Source organism: Ixodes scapularis, unplaced genomic scaffold, assembly GCF_016920785.2.
Source record: "Ixodes scapularis isolate PalLabHiFi unplaced genomic scaffold, ASM1692078v2 PGA_scaffold12__126_contigs__length_90152505, whole genome shotgun sequence".
Taxonomy (NCBI): Eukaryota; Metazoa; Arthropoda; class Arachnida; order Ixodida; family Ixodidae; genus Ixodes; species Ixodes scapularis.
In genome coordinates this window covers 77006705-77029037 of record NW_024609838.1, presented here as the reverse complement: position 1 = coordinate 77029037, position 22333 = coordinate 77006705, and the positions used below count along the sequence as shown (strand labels likewise).

The window sequence follows — 22333 nt, the reverse complement described above, 5'->3', positions numbered from 1 at the left end:
CCCCCCCCCCCCCGGTTACGCCGACGCCGACGCCGGCGCCGCTCAGACTGGAAACGGGCCCCTAAGAGCTGCGCTCTAAAATATAAATATTTCTTGGAGCAAAACCTTACCATGCCTAAGTAAAGCCCCCAAGAATGCCAAATTTGTGCCAACATAGTCTTATTTGCTTATGGTTGAAAAAACCCCGAGAGTGCGAGTAAACGACACAACGCTAAAAAGTCTCGGGGTTTTTTCAACCATGTGCAGTGTACACCAGCTCGTTTGCGCCCATACTTATTATTTGCTTGCTGCCTGGGATTACTCTGAAAATGGTGGGTATTCAAAAATGTTAAGTGAGGGTGAAACAAGGTTGGTCTGGACACTTGCAAACTCTTCATAGGGTTTTTATTTATTTATTTTTTCTGGGTAAGGGCAATTATCGATGGTGTAGTTGAACACCTGTGATCCGCAGTGCTTTCGAAATTTTCGGAGGCACTTTCGTGACGGTGTAGAAAATGTGTCTTTTGTCACCATCAGGTTACAGACTGTAAAAAAACCAGAAAAAAAGCAGGCTACATTTTTGTGAACGATCTTTTTGCGCTTTTTTTTGTTTTTTGTTTTATTAGTACTCTGGGTGAAACAAAACATCAAACTGGCTTTCCCCGCCAACACTCAGGTTATAAGAGCACAGAAAATAACAGCGAAACACTGGTGTATTTTTGATAACCCTACTACCAAAACGCCGAAGCTTGAGGGATATCTGGCGGGGCGGGTGGGGGGGGGGGGTATTCTGCCCCTCCCCCGGATATCCTCAGTACTTGTATAACAAAACGTCAATATTGCTCCAGAGCCCTTATTTCCTATTTATTTATTTTTTGTTAGCTCGTGCCTGAAGTACTTGCATTTTCTTTGCTGGTTTATAAACCTTTAGTTGCGAGTACAGTTTCCCCCTTTGGTGCTTATTTTTCACTCCGCCTTTTGTCGTTAGATCTGTTTTCATCATGTGTAGTACAAATTTGGTTGAATGTGATCGTCAAAACAGAAACTGAATATATGATATTATCAGAACATTTTACGTTTCTACTGAACGAGAATGAATGCGTTGATCAACCGACTGGCAGACTTGCTCCGTTGTCTCCGGTCTAGGGGTGATGTCGGCCTTGAGGGAGGTGCCTCTCGTGTAGCAAAATGATTAGTTTGCCTAGTTGGTTAATCATTACGAAAATAAAAAAAAAACGTGATAGACCCGGACAAGAGGGAGACTACACAGGACAATCGCTTACATGTAACTGACGTTTTAATGCGGAAGATGAGGAAGACGAAGATATTAAAGACCCTAACGTTAAAAGTTACAAATATTTACGAGGAAGGAGCGAAAGGATCTGGAAAGACTCAAAATTAAAGAAGGGAAAAAAAGAAAATTATTCGAAACAAAAGGAAATGGTGGGCATGATTAAAGTAACAGTGAAAGAAGTATTGCAAAAAAAAAAAAAACACAACTAAGAAAGAGAAAGAGGAAGCTATAGCAAATTTAAGAACATCTAAGAAAAATGTTTCATGCCCTCTAATTATTTTGATGACAATGTCACCGATTGAGCACTGCTGCAGGCGTCTCCTTTGGTCGCAGTGGCTTCAGCGTCAAAAATCTCGTGAGTTCACTTATTACGACACTTCCTCAGAATCCTTGTGCTGGGCAGTAGCACGGCGCATCCAGAGTCCCTTACATGTTGAGCGAGATGCCTCAATGGAGAGGATTTTACAGATTGCGCATGTTCTCCGAGACTTACGTTGATGCATCTTCCCGACTGTCCTATATAAACCTTTCCACAGGTGAACTGGATGACATACACGGCTTCGCTAAAACCGTGGACGTATTTGTTGATGTGCCTAACACCACATTTATCAAGCTTTGTGCGCGGGCTGTTGACTTTGGGGCAGAGCTTTTATAGCTTGTCTTGGACTGAAAACACAGCCGGCACATTGTATTTAGTGCAATTTTCTTGTCGCTATGAGAGATGCCATAGGTATAAGGGACGACCGCCGGTCGACTTTTTTTTTCCCTACTTCTCTTGGCTGTTCTGTTTGGTTTTATCATACATTCAACAACGTCAGACAGGATGGAGGTCGGGTAGCCTGACGCCCTGAGCCTTGATACTGGCGCGTCAAAGCTCTACGTTGCTGAATAAATACGAGACTTTTTCAGGGCAGCGCTCAAGCAACTACACGCAATGCTTCTTTTGACTAGTTTTGAGTGTGCAGATTCATATTAGAGTATTCGTTTCTTATATCTAGGTGAATGCATCCAACAGACGTTGTCATTTTGAAAGGTGAGTCGCGTATCAAGAAAGTCGAGGTAGTTAGGCGGAGCTTCGTGGGTGAAATTCAATTCTTGGGACCGACCTAGGAATACTCTTTTCATCATGTTGATGTCGTTTGGGCTTGGTATTTTTGTTGTGAGCACAAGATAGTCATCAACAAATCGAAATGTGTGTGCGACTGGATAGGAGGTCAAACCGTGGAATATGCCCCTGTAACACTTTGAAAGAAAAATGTCACGCAAATTAGGAGCTACCCATGACCCAATGCAGGTTCTTTTTTTCTGCATAAAAGCAACTCCTGAAAACGTGGCAAACGTCAAACACTAGAAATCCTGTTGCCGAAAACCCTGTCACATCGCGGAAACAACGACAGTCAGGCAACATGTTGCTGCCACCTTGCAACCGTGGTGTCCGATTTGTTGCCCAACAACCCTCTTACACCGCGTTGACGGCGGGGACAACACGGGTAACGTTCCGCCATCGTAATTGTTTACCTTCGTTTGTGTGGGGCGTGGTGTCGCTGGAAATGTGACTCTGCAATGCTAGTGCGTTCGAAGGGTGGGAATTTACGACGAGATGGCATCAACCAGTGACTGTGATTAGAGAAGTTGACACGGAGAGTATTTTTTACCTTTTAATTTTTCAAAAAGTTCTCCATTCGTTGACAAAGCAGATAGCCATAACCAAAAAAAGGTAGATTCCTGATATATGGTCAGGATTTACTTTTCTGTCCGGTGCTTTCTTTCATACAATTCAAATTTTTTACTGTAAAAATGATTAAGCACCAGCGGTACCCCAAAGTGACTTTTGTAGAGTGGTAGTGAGCTGAACTAACAGCGTTTCAATACTGCGACACCGACACAATCGGCCTTCATAACAATCGCTGGAATAAAACTTCATCGCCTTTACCTACCACCTGTTATGTGATCGCTTCATTTCCCAAAACGTCCTGGGTAATTTTGAAACACATCGGGTGTCTGGCAGCGGTTGTTTCCAAGTTTCAAGCATCAACTATCATGATCATAGTGGTCATTTAATGCGTCATTTTTTAACATTTGCTGTCCTGGAATATTTTAATTATACCTTATCAGCGGGTGCGTAGGCATGTCATTTCATTTCACTAGCAGCAATCTGAGCTGGTCTCTTGAAGATACTATTTTCAACACCAGTCTAAACGTTCACGACCCTAGCTGTGACCATTTCGACAATCGCTTTCCAAGATTACACAGCAAAAGCATTCATAAAGATATTTTAGATGCATGAAAGCCTTAATTATTACTAACTAACGTTTTCCAAGCCTTTATTTGTGTAAGGCGTTATTGATAGTGAACTATATCTGCCATCGAAGCAATCTGTTTTGTCGTGTTGCCGACCCGAATTTTACTCAGCCAGTGAACAGGGCAACACACGTTGTCCAACATATGTTGCTGCTTTTTTTTTTGTTTGCCGAAAGCTGTCATACCAAGGCAACATTTTAGTAGTTCATGTTGTGCTGTTGTTGCAGCGATGTGACAGGTTTGTCGGATAACACGGGGAGTGAGCAACAAGTTGCCCGACTGTTCAACAACGTGTTATTTTGCTGTACCTTCATGTTGCCTCAATGTGACAGGGTCCCGACTGAGGCGAACTTGTGCTCCCCTACCGCCCCCCCCCCCCCCCCCCTAAAAAAAAGAAACAGAAGATTAGAGCGTCGCGGGCGTCGAAGTCGGCGTAACAGCAGGATCGAAAGCTGGGGCGAGACTAACTTTAGATCGCCACCCGGAGCCCCTTTTGCACAGGCGTTGGCTTCTGGAGCAGTCGACCCAGAAGGTTCGGTGACTAGAACATTCGTACCTCAAATAGGCAACAGATTTCCCGAATGTACCAGAACATTAAACTGAAAGAACAAATATGACGCGGCGCTCCCGGGAATCGAATCCCGGCTTCTCACAAGGCAGGCAAGCACTATAACCGTTAGGCCAAGGTCGCGCTGTCTGCTTGGCCAGCTGAGCGCGTGGCATTACTCCCGCCTTTAAAAACTGCATCGTCCCGATGCAACACAAAACAAAACAAAGCAAATAAAATAACGGCAAACTAAGGAGTCATTTGGCACACATAAGGTCCACAGTCCTATCGAACAAATTTGGCTTCCTTGTCTGAGACAATTCAGGAGCACCAACACAGTTTCCTGCAGAATTAATACTATAGTCGGGGGGGATCCGTGGCCGAGTGGTCTAGCGCACACCAGCTCGGAGCACGTGGAGCGAAAGCTCGCGCTGCAGTACCCAGGGATCCTGGGTTCGAGCCCCGTCCCTGCCGGTTTTGATCTGGATGAGCATCGTACCGGCGTGCGGTCGTGTATCACTACTGCGTGGTGCACGTTAAAGACCCCAGGCTAGCGGTTGTGCCGCACTGGCTAAATTTCTTATCTAGAGCTGGGAGACTCGTCGCCCCTGTGAGACAGACCAAGTTCTAGGCTGTATAAACATACACACAACCGAATTTTTTTAATACTATAATCACAGTTACTACAGGTTTAACCTGATTAGATTATCTCCTCAGAATTATAGTGCAGTTTCATTCCAGAAACTCCTTGTTACACCCTTCCAAATGTTTTAAATCTCTTCATTAGGCGACTCCTACGAACCCCCCCTCGTTTGTTTTGAAAACTTAAACGTTTATGCAGCGGCAAGCCTGACTGATTTACGACACATAATATTCCAAATGTATGTGACAGATAACACCTTCAATGCACTGAATGACAGGGTATGCGTGCCTTGTTGCACAACATTGCGAATTACCGGAGAAGACCGTCAGCCTACTAAGACGAAAGTCAGTCTTAATAAGGCTCGAGGTACACCTAAGCCGTGATGAGTTGTGAATGCGAAAGCATGCACGTCATTCCTCCGCTCCCTTATTTCGCCTGCATCGTATTTGCGTGGACGACAGGGCGCGCCCTCTCCTCGCCGCTCTGACCTTGAACGTTTCGTGTTAGCGGCGCGCTGACGGACACGCAGCGCCATGGGGTGGCGGTCGCTGAAACGGACGCGCAGCGGCTAATGGGAGCCTCGTCGACGCGCACCAGCCAATGCGACCGAAGCCGAGATCAATCAGCTTTACTCCGCTCACTTGAGATCGATGAAACTAGGTGCCGTTTGGTGATGTTTTTCGTATATCTTCATAGCTGGGAGCTGGCTTCACTTGTAGAAAGGATTTAAGGTGCCGTTTGGCGCGGTTTCAAAGCTGATGATGTCGGCTCGCTCTATGAGACCACCCCAGGCAATGCTTTCTCATTAAAAGAATTCTTACATCAGGACGCGACACCAGAGCCTTCAGATGGTAAGGAATTGCATAGAAGAATGAGATACACAAAACTGTCTGCTTTTAGAGCGCAGCTCTTAGACTCCTCTTTTCTACGTTTTCCACGTCAATGGCTAAACTGACGGCGGCACCGTCGGAGTAACCGCGCGGTGCATTATAAAAATGTCCCATAATTCAACACGTCACACGTGACTTCACAAGTGACGTCACGAGTGTCCCGCGCGGTGAATTACGGGACATTTCCCATGATGCAATGCGAGGGGAGGAGGAGGGGGAGAAGGACGAGGGAGAGGGGAGAAGGAGGAGGGGAGGGGGAAAAGAGGGAGCGGAGGGGAAGGAGGAGGAAGGAGGCGGAGGGGAGGAGGTTGAAAGATGAGGGAAGGAGGAGGAGGAAGAAAAAGGAGGAGGGGAGGAGTAGCAGGGAGGATGAGGAGGTCAGGAAGAGGGAAAAGGGGTATAACCACTCCTTAACACCTTCCCTCCCCTCCTCAAGAGCTGCGCACTGATTCTGCGTTACAGGGTGTTGTAAAAGTTCTTAATTTTTTTACACCTCGATCTATAAGCTAAATAAAAGATTCGTTCCAACGAACAAAAGAAGTTCAGAGCATTAAACTGAAGCAAGTAACCAAGAAAACTAAGAATGATTGTGTATCTTAATAGACTGACGCCTTTCTCTGGTGATCTGGAAGGCCGTGCAAAAAAGCACAGTGATCCGCCACGATGTCACATAATGAACGGTGTTCAGTATGTGACATCCTTTTGGCACGCGGCTTTCCCCAGATTGGGCAGTCCGGCAGCGGCTGGAACGGTAGAACTGCAGAACATAAGCGGGTGGTTTTATCGAAGTCGCCTAATTCGGAGATCGTTAAGTATTTAGCGAAGTGCAACAACTGGTTTCCCGAATATAACTGCACGATGATTATAAACGGAGAATCAGATCCGTTGGAGCATGTAGCAAAAGGATTGATTAGTATCATGTCTGCAAAGCCTGTGTTAGCATTTACTCCGTTGTCTAAGACGAACAACTCAGGAGTTTTTGAGGTATAAAATGTACTTATTATGTGTGTATTTATGCTGCGCTGTGACGACAAAGATTGGGAGGGCGGGAGAGGTTTGTGTACTATTGAGGGGACTTTTTGGGTTTCGTGAATGTACCTCGTGTTTGTTTCGGGGGGAGAGGGATTTTACCGTATATCATTACGAGTGTCGCAAAGATGACCTTGTAAAGAATTTGCCGTTCACGACTCAGGAGCTGTTTTTCTAAACGAAATTAGACTTCAATAAAGTCTTATCTGTGTTTGAGTACTTCGTACGTTGTCCGTTGCGTGTAAGTGCATTTCTTTTTAGAGCGCAGCTCTTAGGGGCCCGTTTCCAGCCTGAGCGGCGTCGGCGTCGGCGTCGGCGTAACCGGGGGGGGGGGGGGTCACGTGACCCCCCCGAGGTCACGTGACCCCCCGAGGTCCCGTGACCCCCGTGATTTCGGGGGGGGGGGGGGGGGGTCACGTGACCTCGGGGGGGGGGGGTCACGTGGCCTCGGAGGGGGGGGGGGGGTCACGCGACGTGACCTCGGGGGGTCACGTGACCCCCCCCCGGTTACGCCGACGCCGACGCCCCCAAGGTCACGTGACCCCCCAAGGTCACGTAACCCCCCGAGGTCACGTGACCCCCCGGTCACGTTACCCCCTCCCCCGAGATCACGTGACCCCCCGGGGTCACGTGACTACCCGCAGGTGACGTGACCCCCCTCAGTACCCTTCCCTACCCCTCCTCAAGAGCTGCGCTCCAATTCGGCGTTACAGGGATTTGTAAACGGCTTTCATTTTTTCTTCCCTCAGGTTATGTTGTCAACAGAAAATCACTTTTTTTGTTAATTTACATGATTTCGCACGCATAGCAAAAGTCTGAATTTCGTCCTGTTTGCGTGGTTTATTCGAAGTGCTTGTGTTTTTGGCTGCGTAGGTGGAGGCAATCTTAGAAAAAAACACTATTTTATTTTTCGCACTGACTTTAGTGCTAATTGGTAGCAGTAAAATAAGATTCGTCGCTTTTAAGTATTTAAAAAGTTGCACGCAGATTATAGTTTTCGTGCGAACTAGTCGGTTGCATAAAGCAATCCAGAGTTAGTTGGTGCACATCTTTCGAACAGCCAACCTACGCGAGTTGTGCCCAAGTTAGTTCCTGGCACTCACCTTTATCATTTTTTGGGTTCTTTATTACCATACACGACTTCATGTCAGAAAATAATATATTGCGTCTAGCCGTTGCTGGCAATGATGGTTCTGTTCAAAAGTCGACGAAACATGGTGAGACACATATACTCATTGAAGTATTTTTGAAAAAAACAAGAAAATTGTGAACAACCTGAATAGCAAGCAACATGTGATTCTTTTGCTTTAGTGATTACTGCGAAATTTTAAGCATTTCACTTAATTGTATACCCGGAGGCGACGGACAATAAGAAAAAAATTAATCACCTACGTCTCAAACGCAGCGACTCCGGTTCATAGCATACCTAATCTTAACCAGCTTAACTGTTTATTATACCTGTCTTTTATTGCAACCGTGCCCGCAGTCTGTTAATTTGTATATTGAACCGCACCTATGCTTTCGAGGTTAGGTTAAAACCATTGACTGCATAGTAGATTATCCTTTTATTGATGGCACATATGCTATTTAACCTATCCTGGCAACATGAAAGCCGCGACGTCCGATTCTCGCCTATATTCACAGAACATACATAGTATTACTAGAACCCACTTCTTTAAAAAAAAAAAAAAAATATTGGTCCGATGTAAAAACACAAAAACAAGTACCTGTGATCTGACAAGTAGAATTACAGGAGGAGCAACCACCACCAAAGGTGATTAAATAACGATTAAATTCCAAATTGAATGATCGCTCTTAAAGGGGCGGTGCAACGATATTCAATTGGAATGTTTTTCACTTTATACGAGCTTACTGGCACTAGTGGGACTCAAGGATACTCGCACGCAACGCCACTGACCAAGAAACTCCTTTGTTGCACTGTAATTTCGAGGACAAAACCGAGCGTTTTCATTCAATCTCTCCTTCGCAAAACCTGATGACGTAGCTGGGCGGTACCAGTACCGCCCAGTGACGATATTTGAATGCGGCTCATAAATTGGACCCGAGCATTGCGTCGGCACTCGATTTGGGCTCGTGATAATCTATAGCTCGAGAAGCATTCGGGTAGTGGCTCGTGTCCAATCGCTCCAATGATGACAACAGCTGAACCATAGCAATGTCTGGAACGCAGCCCGTGTCCTGTGCCTTGCCAACCCCAGCGCATGGCTATGGTCAACATTGGCGGCATATAATCGGCTCCAGATCACGGGGCCGCTTGTTCTGGCTGCGAGTTGAGGGGGTGAACTCTGCTTGTTTTTCTTTATTTTTTTCTGCGACTTCGATTGCGTGTGGTGAAAAACGAATGGGTATTTCACAGGTCATTCACTTCAGGGATCCGCTCAAAGCGGTATTTCCGCAAAATACAAAACTCGTTGCATCGCCCCTTTAATATCAGTGAATTTACCCTAATTGGGTGTAGACAGAGCTATAAAAGCTGCGCAATTGTCTACAAACTCAGTGAATAAGTAAAACGAAGTGAAGTCATAAGGAAATATACATCTCGGTAAAAAATACAACGAACACTATTGGTTATGTGAGTGTTGCCAAGTTTTAGAAAATGATGTTTTATAGGAAATACGTTGGCTTACTTCGATGGGTGCCCAAATAAATCGTGTAGTTAGTCACATTTTTCACATAGTACGGTTGATGAAAGCTGCAAAGTAAACACGCTAATATTTCAATGTGTTTGTGACATACGAATGACAGTTTTTTTTTCTTTATTATTTCATAAATGCATTTAGTACTCACGTATGACCGTCCATGTACCGGAGAAAAAAATCATACATTCTGAAAGTTTTTTTTCTCTTTGTCGTTTTGTAGAAAACTTGATAACCACAAATTATATTAGTAAAATTTCCAAGTGACTGAAGCATGTACGTTTGAGGTAGTTTCTTCATAACCTGCAAAGGCATTGAAATATTTTGTAGAGCATCTAAAATTACGTCCATTTAAGCACCGGAAGAAACTGAAAGATAAAATAACTTTTTTTTAACTATTCGCCTTGAGATCGAACCGTGTTGCCATCATGCGGCCCAAATTGGAAGCAGGTGAAAGTGGGGATGCCGCCGTTCGTCGTCTGCTACGGGTGCACTTTCAGAAGCATAAATCTCAACGACGCAAGCCCGTTTCCGCCTGAGCTAAGCCCTCTTTTTTAAACGCTTCTTATTTCTATTGCAGTTTTTTTTTTCTACTGAAGCTTGTGTTGTATTGTTTCACATGCGTGAGAATTGAGCAAAGCGGAACAATTAAGTCGGAAGCTTTCCTAATCGTTGTGTTGTGGTTTGTATACAACAGCTGGTCCCACATTTATTTGTTATCTCGTACAAACCACAGCTTTCATAAAACATTCAATGTTGATTGAAGCTGTGGTTTGACTGAAAAGTTAAAGGGGCGGAGCAACTATATTCAATTGGAATGTTTTTCACTTTACACGAGCTTATTGGCACTAGTGGGACTCAAGGATACTCGCACGCAACGCCACTGACCAAGAAACTCCTTTGTTGCGCTGTAATTTCGAGGACAAAACCGAGTGTTTTCATTCAATCTCTCCTTCGAAAAACCTGATGACGTAGCTGGGCGGTAGCAGTACCGCCCAGTGACGATATTTGAATACGGCTCATAGATTGGACCCGAGCATGGCGTGAACACTCGATTTGGGCTCGTGATAATCGATAGCTCGAGAAACATTCGGGTAGTATCCTGTGTCCAATCGCTGCACTGACGACAACAGCCGAACCATAACAATGTCTGGAACTCAGCGCGTGTCCTGTGCCTTGCCAACCCCAGCGCATGGCTATGATCAACATTGGCGGCACATAATCGGCTCCAGATCACGGGGCCGCATGTTCTGGCTGCGAGTTGAGGGGGTGAATTCTGCTCGTTTTTCTTTATTTGTTTCTGCGACTTTGATTGCGTGTGGTGAAAACGAACGGGTATTTCACAGATCATTAACGTCAGGGATTCGTTCTAAGCGGTATTTGCGCAAAATACAAATATCAGTGCATCGCCCCTTTAACCCGTCTGAACGCTACACTTTAATAGACTAATCAATTGATAAATCTGTTAGTTGATTTTTGACTGGTTATATTGCATAAAAGACGTTAAAAATATTCTTTTTTACTATTTTTACTAGCCATATATGGCATATCACATTCCCATTTGAAACTTCATTTTGTGACGCCTGCAGAAACATCAACAAGGAAAGCCCTTTAAAGAGAAGTCATTTTTAAGTCAATATTTAAAAAGTATAATCACCCTCGATGACAATCGCAAGCAGGCTGAAGTGGTTTTACATGTGTCCCAAAAGAAATAAACATGTCAGAAATATTAAAGCAAACAATTGTTTTAATAAAAACAAAAAACATCGCAATTAAAGCATCACTTGAATAATCGAAGGTTATTTGATGAACTGCCCAGTCCCGATAAGTGTTAGCTGAGGGCGGAGTGAGATCGGAAAGTAACGCGGGAGTCGCTAGCCCTCATTAGTAAGAGAGGGTCGCTGCGGCAGATGCTGTGTTGTGGTGCGGCTCGTTTGTTGAAATTGCACACTTTAATGCGTTTGAGTAAAAGATTATTTAGCGAGAAATATATAATATTAGACTACTGGACATCCGCGGTCCTCACCGAGCAAGCTGAAGCGTGTGAACTCCCATTACCGAGAAAAGCACCTAACAACATGAACGCTACTGCGTTGCTCGGTTACACCCGTTTGTTCCACTCGCGGCAGATATATCAGAAGGGTTTGTCTGACTTCTTTGAGTTTTCCTGCCAACGAACAGTTTCCAGATCGTAACTAGTGGACGTTCATTTTCCTCATCGCAACGTAGGGTATTTTTTCTGACTCCAAAAAGATTACCACACCATGGCAAATTAGAAAGAAAACTTAGATGCCGCTGGACTCTATAGCACAGTAATTTTTAATGCAGTAATAGCGTTTCTTCATGCTAAACATTTATATATCTGTAAAAGGTAAAAAAAAGAAGAAACATAGAACCTTCAATGTCATAGCCCACAGTAGAGGTATTATATTATCCGGGTTAGAATTCATTGTTTTGTTCAATTCCTACGATCATGAACTGACGCATTTCTTTTGAACGAAACAAATATTTAATATATAGGGCAGTTCACCCGGAGACACGCATCCGTCGTGGTGATTCATGCTTTCTAACGCCGGCCTAGAGCAGATGACGCATCCACACGAGTGATTACTTAAATTAAGGCCATACGCTGACAACACGATTTGATCTTCACTGACGCACCGAGCGGTATTACACCATTTTCCGTTAAAATTGCCTTCCCACCGATATTAGCCGAAAACATAAACGCAAGAATCTACACTGTTTCTCTGCCGAACGTGGAGAGCCTATGGGGCGGCGATGCTTCTATTCCCGCTTTAATGATAATGATAGCGCGACAGTAGCGTCACTTTTAGGCCTATTTCAAGGTTAATAAAATTAGTAGAAAAAGAAAGCTAAAAAAGGACGTACCGCGGCATTCCTTTTTTTAAAGCGAAAGTACTAAAGAGCGCATATCGCAGACAAGCCGAGGTGAGAGTGGGTGTTGGTGGGACGGGAAGATTGTCGACAATGGTGCAAACGAGCTGGACAAATGATGAAGAAAATAATCAATGGAGAAGAGGAAGAAGGATGACGAAGGACAAACACAAATATGCAAGCATAGCTGGGGTACTTGTGCGCGACCGAAAAAATCCGCCTTGTCGTGGTATCCAACCTTGGCACTCAATTACATGATCACTCATAACCTTAAAAATGCAAGCCGTTCACACTTGTTGGTGTTAGACTGGTGGCAGCTGATAAAATCCGTTCGCCCCACTCACGTCTAACATCTGGTTAGCTCAGTTGGTAGGGCGCTCCACTGGTAATGGAGAGGCCCCTGGTTCGGTATCAGTACGAGGCGCATTGTTTTTTAGGACGTGCACAAGTCGCCTAGCTGTTTTTGGAGATTTAAGTTTGTCCTTTATCCCCTTTGCTCCCCTTTTCTGTGGATATCCGAATGGTCTCTTAAACGGCGTCTGTGAATGCATCTACACAAAACTGAAGTGCAAAGCATCGGGCACAGGTGGAACGCAGAAAACAAAAGCCAAATGAAAGATCGCAATAGTACCTACATTCATGCAAAAACACACAAATTACAAAAAAGCTAGCTGCGCCACAGGACATCAAGGTTGTGTACTCTACACCAAACAAAGCAGATTCAATATTGCGTATTTAAATCAAGACACGAACCACGTAAAACCTGCAACATCTCTCAGAGGTCACGATATGGCCCATGTGAGAAGGGGATTGTATATTATATTCCCCTAATCTGGTGGAAAGTGTTAAATTGTCTAAACTGGCTGATGTATTAATGACAGGACAAGAGAACCCGCAGCATCTCTAAAAGGTCACCTACCAACCCATTGCCGCAAATGTGAATGCAGTGCAGAGTTTATCAGCGCCACCATCATCGCAAAAGACAAAAACCAGTATGCACGAGATATGCTCCAGACCATGGCCACAGACGAAAAAGAAGCAATGGGCGTCAGCAAGCCTTCTATCAAGCTCAATACCAAACAAAAAAAAAATAATAATAATATTTTCGGTGTTTCATGTTTCGGCGAAGAGTGGGTGATTCAAAATTAAGTTAAGTTAGATTTTATGATATAAGTTGTGTGTTTTTGCGTAGCTTTTAACAAAAAAAAAAGCACGAGGTGAAGGTTCAAAAAGAGGAAGAAGTATTAAACCACGTTGCTAGTCCAGCGGCCTGTCTGTCCCTTTCTCCCTGTGTATGCGTTTCGCCTAAGCTCAGCAGGCCATATTATAGTTTGCCCTATTATAGAGCAAAGGCCGTCGCCAGCGCCGGATATTTCCTCCTCGGTACGAGTGTAAACTGAAAGAGCGACACAGCATCGGCCATTCAACAGGTCTTGACGTCACAGTATTCGAAACGAAGGGGATCGGTAGCCGAGTGGGACTGCGCACACCAGCTCGGAGCACGTGGTGCGAAAGCTCCTGCTGCACAACCCAGGTTCCTGGGTTCAATTCCCACCCCTGCCCGTTTTGATCTAGAAGAGCATCGTCCCGGCGTGCGGTCGTGTATCACTACTGCGTGGTGCACGTTAAAGACCCGAGGCTAGCGGTTGTACTGCAGTGGCTACATTTCTCATCTACAGCTTGGAGACTTGTAGTCCGTTTAGGTAGACCTAATTTTAGGCCGTGTGTACATGCACACAACCCAATTTTATTATTGTAAAGGGCTTTTAAAGCGTGAAATAGAAGCGGTCAATTTCGCGGGAGCTATAATCGCAACTACGCAATTGGCTCTGGTTCGAAACACGCGTTCGTTTATTCTACCGTTGAATATAGACGTGACGAAAGGCTCACACGCCAACTTTTCAGTCACCAAGAGTTACACCTTTGTACTGCAGTGACGCTAAAAGGACTTAAATTAGTGGAGTCGCATTTTTAGAGCTCAAAACTGCAACAAGGGGGTGTTTCGCGGCCTGTGGTTGATCACGAGATTCTAGCCTATTCAAACCAATGAGTGGTCAGACTCTTCCGATATACGGCTCTGGCACCAACAAGCTCAACTAAAGCCCGTTTCTTTCGAATTGTTACGGAACTACCTGACGAATCGGACACAGTTTGTAGTTAATAATAATACAGACTTTTGCACTGAATATACAATATACCGTGTTTCACAAGGATCCACATATAGACCCGTGCTGTTTGTTTTCGATATTACGAATATTGTATCCATCCCTCGAACGTCAGGCGTTGTTCTCTGGCGCTGTTCTGCTTAATTGAAAAAAAAAAAGTGAGATCTTCCTCCGGTCTGATGGAATTTGCGATGTCGGCTGGAAGGAGCGGCAACGGTAGTTTCACGTTGGCGGCGTGCTCATTCTCGCTTCTGGGCGCGCAGACACTCCTCGTATTCGGGCTGCTCCTCTTCGGAACATACAACACGTGTGCGACCTATGTGAAGTCTGAAGTCCAACTGATAAGGACAGCGGAGCGATCTTCAGCAGGTGGCCGCCGAAGAGCGCGCGGCATTGCGCAATGTCAGAGGGAGAGAGACGCCGCGCGTTGGGAATGCAAACACCTCAAGGAGGTTAGAGGTACTAGGAGGGGGCACGTTGCAATATTGGTGAAGCTTAGTCATAAAAAGTTTAAACGATTTTGTGCCCAGCGTGACCGCAGATCTCTCTGGCGATTGGTGCGCGTGACATGTCACGTGTGAGATGGATGGTTGATTGTAGAAGGGCTCCTCACAGGCTTGCGCGCGCTCCGTCCGGTAGGTTTTATCAGGTCGAAGTCTAGACTGTGGTGTATTCTAGTACCCCACAGCAAGACGAAGTCTACCTACGGTCACGTGATGTGGTCACGTTGGCATGGTAAGTGAGGAGAGTAAGGAGGAAAATGAGAAAGAGGCGAGGCGTCAAGGGAGCATGGCTTGTGGAGGCTACACGGCCGACGTCATGCCCTCTAACTACCCTTCTATTCTCCATGAAACACCTCCTAGAAGAGAAGGCCGTAGCGCTCTTTTCGTGACGTCGCGATGGAAGGCCGTCGGGGTCGCGTGTGGATCGACCGTCGTAACGCGCTTTTAGTCACATACGCGTGTCTTATTAGCTAAAATGAAAGCTGCACATTGCAAGGGGTCTCGACAATATTTTATTACACGAGCGAAATATTACACCGCTAAATAATCGCTATGAAATGGTATGAGGTAGGAGTATAAGAGAAAACGTTGAGTCTCGGAAGTATTGCTGTAGAAATGCATATTTTAAACAAAAATAATTCGACCAAATGGCGAGACACGCAGTGATTGGACACTGCAAAACTGATGCCAGTTAAAGATCAGGCAGATGTTGTTAACGCAGACACGGCTAGGAAAGTGTCACGATAATGTAAGCGATGTTATCGCGTGCAGGCACTGAATCCTTGCATCATACCCCGGGCATATGAAGAAATTAATGTAATTTCGATTGAATGACATTATGGGGTCGACAAATCAGCTTGCGACGCTAGTATAACCACTCAAGACCACGAGCTGATTAAGTCTCATATTATTTAATGAAAATATATTAACTTTTCCGTGTGGCAGGGTACTAAACTCGCTATTTACAGTCAACTAATTTACATCTCCCTGTGGGCTCGAGCTTCCCCTGAAAAAAATATAACTTAATTTGTATACAATAATACCACTACCTTAATACACTTAAGATTCTAGTATAAACGCCGTAAAGGCAATAAAATAAGATTAGTAAAAATAAACATATAAGCACGAACAACGCACTTTGTATATTCACACACACTTGTTATTCACCTTCCTGTAAAAAACAGAATGTTGCCACCCATATTTACAAATTTGGACGCAACCGCACACGGATAACGTTGTACAAGATGCCATTCTATCACGAAAAAAAAAAAAAAAAGACGACTGCAGCACTTTAATCGCCTCAAACATGACCAAACAAGCCTGAAAATACGTTGTCCCTTACCTGTCGACCGTAGCCATACGTTCCACAATATCCGTGACGAAATCATTTGAACACGAACTTTAAGTCTCTTTGTCAAAAGATAGGTCTATCGATAATCGACCAGTGTCATCGTTGGCTAGTTGCCACGCATATTACTCAAAACGTAGCAGGACTTGTTCCACGAATGCACGTAAATGTCGTATTATAAAGGGAACACAAAAGAACTACCCGAGACTGCTGTGACGACCAACAACGACGGGAAGGATCAAAAGAACCACATACAGACACGAGAGCAGCGGCAGCAGTGTGAGAGGCCTAACGTCGTCGACCCATCCCTTGCTCCTGTTCGCTCCCTGCGGCGATGACTGGATTTTTTCGGTTCCCTTCCCTTCTAAAAGTCTCAGCGTTCCTTTTTAGTCAGTCAGCAGCTCGAACAGAAGGTAAATCTACCAGAATCGGAGCCCGTGCGAGGGAAGAAAACGTCGCAGCGGACCGTTTTATTCGAAAACGGTGGGGATCTGCGGGATATCACCTAGTACCGCGGTTACGGGGATAATTATAAACATAAAATTGTAATTTCAACTTTGGTAGCGCGTTGTATATTATGTTTATATGATATATACAATAAATTATACAATACGTCTCTTTTTTAACATATACTAATGTCAGATAAACGCTCACGAGCACCCCCGCGCCGCTCGACAAGAAACGTTTGAAGTGGCCAAATCGGCCCCTTTGTTTATTTACACGCCTGGACGGAGTAGTAGCTGGTCCGTGAGCTTTGCCGTTGATCAAAGGAGCCGGCTGATATCGATGTTCCCTTTCGGGCTGGCCGGCCTCGAGTGCCGAGTGCCCACGCGGCGTGCGCTGCTAACATGGCTCTTGTCACGAGCCACAATATTATTGTCGTCGTCGCTTAGGCGCAATAAGTCTCCCCCCCCCCTAGTAGAGCAGAGGTTTGTTTTCTCCACGTAACTGTTTTGTGGGGTGAGGGTGTTGAAGCAGATGAGTGTGTGACGATTGCAGTGTCACAGATGGCTCCTTCCATGAATGCAGGCTTCACCCGGTCGATGGTAATAACGTCCCTTCGTCCTTTGATCAGGATGGTCAAAGTCTTCTGATTTCTTGAGATGATTTCAAATGGACCATCGTCGGGTGGTGTTAATGAAGGACGAACAGCGTCATGTCGGACGAAGACATGCGTACATTTGTCCAGTTCGGTCAGCATGAACACTTGCAGTGGCGTTTGACGTCGCTGCTAACGTGGCTCTTGTCACGAGCCACATTGTTATTGTCGTCGCCGCTTAGCCGCAATACGTTTTTTTTTTTCGTCGATGCCAGAACTGTTTATTACGTAGTTGCTCCATGGACTTCCCTCTCCGACATTGTGACGTAACCACTCGGAGCGCTACGGCTTTCGCTTCTATGAGGTGTTGGAAAGGCGCGCGCGTGTGGTGCCGGCGTCTGCAGCATTAACTGTACAAAATTGTTGGTCTACGCTTAGCCTGACCCCGGAGACGATCTGCCAGAACCTAGGCATAGGCAGCCTCGTTGTAAATGCTTGTAGGTGTCCACTTTAGCCCCAGTCCCATCAGACCCCGCCTCGACCGCCCCGAAGGAGATCACACAACGCAAGGTACGAAAGATCGACTGTGTCACAGTTGAACGACCTGGAGGCAGCGCCTTGTCCTTTACCGTTCCGTCGCCGACCATACGTGAGCTCGCCTGACCGAGCTCTGCTTTCTTGCCGTCCTCTTCTTCTCACTTGGGCCCCGCAGGCCGATTTTCAGTCCTCTCGAGGCCACGATCCCAACAATATTATATCTTATTTTTGTCATAAATGTATTAAAAAATCTGTCCCAATGGCTCGACGCCACACAGCGTTTTGTAAAATTTGTTTTTATCTCTTTATAAAGTTCCTGAACGTTTATCCTGACATATTTGATATATTGGAACTTACATTCTTCTACACACCTTCAGGAAACAATCAAACTTGTATTTATTGAATCACGTTTATTTGATTTAATGGCATTTAATGGCTGAAATGGCTTTTATTTTAAAGTTTTATTGTCTCGTTGTATGCTTTGTATATACTAGTGTATTTTCAGTTTTTATGTTGTATTTGTGTTCTTCTGTCACCGCGAATGAAAAGAGCTCATGCGTTAAGCTCACAAACTCCTAAGATTACTACGAAAAGAACATAACACACTACTAAAACTAAAGTCTCCTAAACTGCTTATATTATGCTTCCAAAGACAATGACCGCTTATTTACAGCATTTTCATGCTTGGTAATCGTGACTGATTTCTGCAACAGGTGATTGTGGTCACTTTTGTTTTGTTGATATTCTGGTTGTTGATTTCTATAACGTTCTGAACACGCATGAAGATGTTCAGAAACTTCCGAGTACTAGTTTTTGTTTTTGAAACATCGTTTATGTTCGTCCAGCTTATCATAAATACCGCTTTTTGTTTGACCTTTGTAGCAAAATCCAGAATAAAACGGTATCTTGTACACCGCACCGGAAACAGATGTGACAAATGTGTCCCTGTGTTTCTTCGAGTAACCTATTTTAGCGGAAGCGAATGGAGTCAAATGTTCAAAGTTAATACTTTTGCTGAACGCCATGCCTACACCAAGCTTACCGCCGATTGATTTTAAGTTGTGGGATACACAACGAAAAAAAAACAAAAAAAAAAACAATAAAACGGCATGGCTACGAATTTTTATGTTCGGGATATATATATATTTTTTTTAGTTTCTTGCCCGATGAAACAATACAAAAGCTATTTGAACAGGAAAACATAACCCAAATCGATGTCATATTCGTGTGGCGATAAGACTTTTCAAGCGCGTTACATATCATTATTCAAACCAGGGATGGGCAAAATACATGCAAATATGTATCGAAACACAAATACAAAATACTTCGTCAAAAATGTATTTCATTACAAATCTAATCACATTTCCAAAAGAACATTTAAGTACAAGATACAAATACAACCAAATGTATTTGGTCTCCTCCAAATACGTTTCCAAATACATTCCTCAAAATTTGCGTCAGCGACTTCAGGGTACCTGGAACGGGTTTCTGGGGTCTCATTTTAATTTTGCATCGCACACTCAGGAGTCAGTGTGCGAGGCTCTAGTAACGTAATAGAAATATAATCACAAAAAAATGTAATCAGTTTGGACGTAATAGGTGAAAAAAGTACAGAGCTTCAAGCAGCCTTTTTTGTCGATTACATATTGGTATAGACCAACAAAGAACCGAGACGACCAATACGCGCAGCACTAGCTAGAGAATTTTTTTATTGTTGCAACTCGCTCCAGTTACGAAAATCTGGACGACCCGCGCATTTAGAATGTTCCAGGCAAAAATAGGGATGGAAATCAGGCTGGAAAGCATCACAAGTGGTCACAGGCACTTATTTAGCCAGTCTGCCTGTAAACGTCGATTTCGTCACTATTCTTGCCCTGGACTAGCACCGTAATCACAAAGTCACTAAACGCTTGTGCTTGATTGAGAGGCAGTGCGTTCGGGTGCAGAACCTAGTTTTCTTCCTGCTCTGGACAGTGACAATAAATTTGACGGATGTATTTTCGCCCACAAAATTGTATTTAATTACAATTGTATTTGAAATACCCAAGTTTTAGTATTTAAATACACACGTCAAATACATTACCCAATTTGTTATTAAATACAAATGCAAAATACACAAAGTATTTGAAATACGTCTTTCAAATACTTGTATTTGAAATACTGCCCATCCCTGATTCAAACTAAACCTGCGTTTATGGGCTCCGAACGGCAACTGTCAAAACAAAGTACTGGTATTGCCTTTGTGATGACCGCTGCCGGTTGAGTAGCGGTTCAGCCTCCCTGGGGTTCCTTTTGGGATAGTAAGTGGAAGAACTGCCACGACACCGAATCCTGAAAACGGACTTTAATTGGTCCGACTGGGAACGGTGGGTGTGCTCGCTCAGCCCCGCCCCCTTTGATGCCGGTGCTGTTGACGGGACGCGGGGCCTTGGGCTCTTCTTTCTGTCTTGAGCGACGTAGTGGTGAAGCGGCCGGACGTTTCTTGGGTCGCAGTCTCGGTGATCCCGTTGGATGCCTGATGGGTCTCGGAGGTACGTCTCGGTCAGGATCGCGTCGATCGGTGGGACGCTGCGGTCAGGTTTGGTGGCACGGCTCGGTCAGGATTCGTAAGCCGGCCTTCGTCAGCTCCGTCGATCCGCGAAACGCTGCGCGGTCTCCCTCCCATGTTTTCTGTTCGCCCCCGTCGTTTCCAATCCGCCAACGAGCTCTTTTCTTGGTTCGGGCCTCCTCTCTACTCCCGCGCGCCCCGTCCAAGGCACTTCACTCCTCCGGCCTTCCACAGTGGCTCTCCTGACGCGTCCCTTTCTTCCCCAACGGCGGGCCTTCCTCCTCGCCGAAACACCACCAAGCTCACAAAGAAAAACTCTCTCCTCCTCGGTGACGCACCCTCGTGCTGTTCCCGTCTCTTCGACCAGCAGCTCATCTCCCGACTTCTCGGTGCCTCCGCAGCTGGCGAGAACCCTTCGTCTTCCCCGACACAGACACAAGGCCACCGAACAAATCCTCCCAGTCGAAGCCCGAAGGGCACGCACCTGTTTCTCGGGTTCGGCTTGAAAGTCCCATCGGCGGCAACGTGACCTCTCACCGCACGCCGTACTTTACACTTTTGTCATTCCACACGTCCAACAAAACTAGGGGACGATCTTGAGCCGGAGGTATACACCAACTCATGTTTACAAACAAACCGGAGCACCCCGAGCGCCCCTAGCGGACGCCACCCTACTGAAAAAACCTGTACGAATGTATACCGGCCTATACCGGTTCACACCGGAGTCCTGTATTCTCATATCGGTAACCGGTAGCTCTGTACCGGCGACCTGTAACCACGTACTGGCGAAGCCGATACGCCGTACCGGCTGCCCATGCCATGTACAGGCGACCGGTAAACACGTACGGGCACCGCCGGTAGGCCACACCGGTAACCACGTACCGGCGAAGCCGATACGCCGTACCGGTTACCCATATCATGTACAGGCGGCGAGTGAACACGTACAGGCGAAGCCGGTACGGCACACTGGTGGTCCGTAATAACGTACCGGTGGCCAGAAATCGAAGCGCGGCGAACAGCAACCACGTATCGGAGCGACCGGTAACGCCTTACCGGCGCCGGCAGTTAAACCGGCGGTCGGTAACCTTGTACAGGCTCTACCGGTATTCACAATAGACCTGGGGGATCGGTGGCCGAGTGTTCTAGCGCACATCAGCTCGGAGCACGTGGAGCGAAAGCTCGCGCTGCAGAACCCAGGGATCCTGGGCTCGAGCCCCACCCCTGCCCGTTTCGATCTGGATGAGCATCGTACCGGCGTTCGGTCGTGTATCACTACTGCGTGATGCACGTTAAAGACCCCAGGCTAGCGGCTGTACCGTACCGGCGTGTGGTCGTGTATCACTCCTGCGTGATGCACGTTAAAGACCCCAGGCTAGCGGCTGTACCGCACTGGCTAAATTTCTCATCTACAGCTGGGAGACTCGTCGCCCCTGTGAGGCAGACCAAGTTCTAGGCTGTATAAACACACACACAACCCAATTTTTTTACAATAGACCGATCTCACTAAGCGTTGAGCGCATTAAAGCCGCCATAACTTTAGTTCACAGGAGGCAGACGGCCGTGCACGCGAGGGCTCGTGTCTTCTCGTGCTCTACACGCGAAGAGCTCCAGCGAGGTTGTCGCACGTGCACAAAGACTAAAGTTCCCTCGCTGCATTGCGGCAGCGGTGGCGTAGTCAAACTGGCCGGTGAGATCGGTTTAAGGGGTATCCACACGAAGGAGAAATCCGCCCCTTTCCTCCGCGGAGCGCGCATCACATGAGACATACGTCATCTCTTCTTGACGCCTCGCGGCCTCGCGCCGCCGTTCTCCTCCGTGGCGGAGGCGCGGAGGCCTCGTACTTTTAGCATGAGAGCTCCGCAGGTGCACGCGGCGGAGCCGGGGACGGAGTTTAATGGGTTGTTGACGTCACGAAATCCGTCCGCGGAGTTCTCCTTCGTGTGGATACCCCTTTATTT

General features: G+C 45.9%; 1 protein-coding gene across 1 annotated transcript in view; it reads right to left on the bottom strand.

The window, feature by feature from the left end:
• Positions 1-384: 384 nt before the first annotated feature.
• LOC115320783 overlaps positions 385-22333 on the bottom strand; it is a 35818-nt gene continuing 13869 nt past the window's right edge. Inside the window, exons 2-5 of the mRNA XM_040217448.1 lie at positions 9492-9643; positions 9332-9396; positions 7787-7876; positions 385-524 (exon numbers count right to left, since the gene is read on the bottom strand). Of these exons, the coding sequence (XP_040073382.1) occupies positions 385-524; positions 7787-7876; positions 9332-9396; positions 9492-9643 (447 nt within the window). The remainder of the gene's footprint in view (positions 525-7786; positions 7877-9331; positions 9397-9491; positions 9644-22333) is intronic.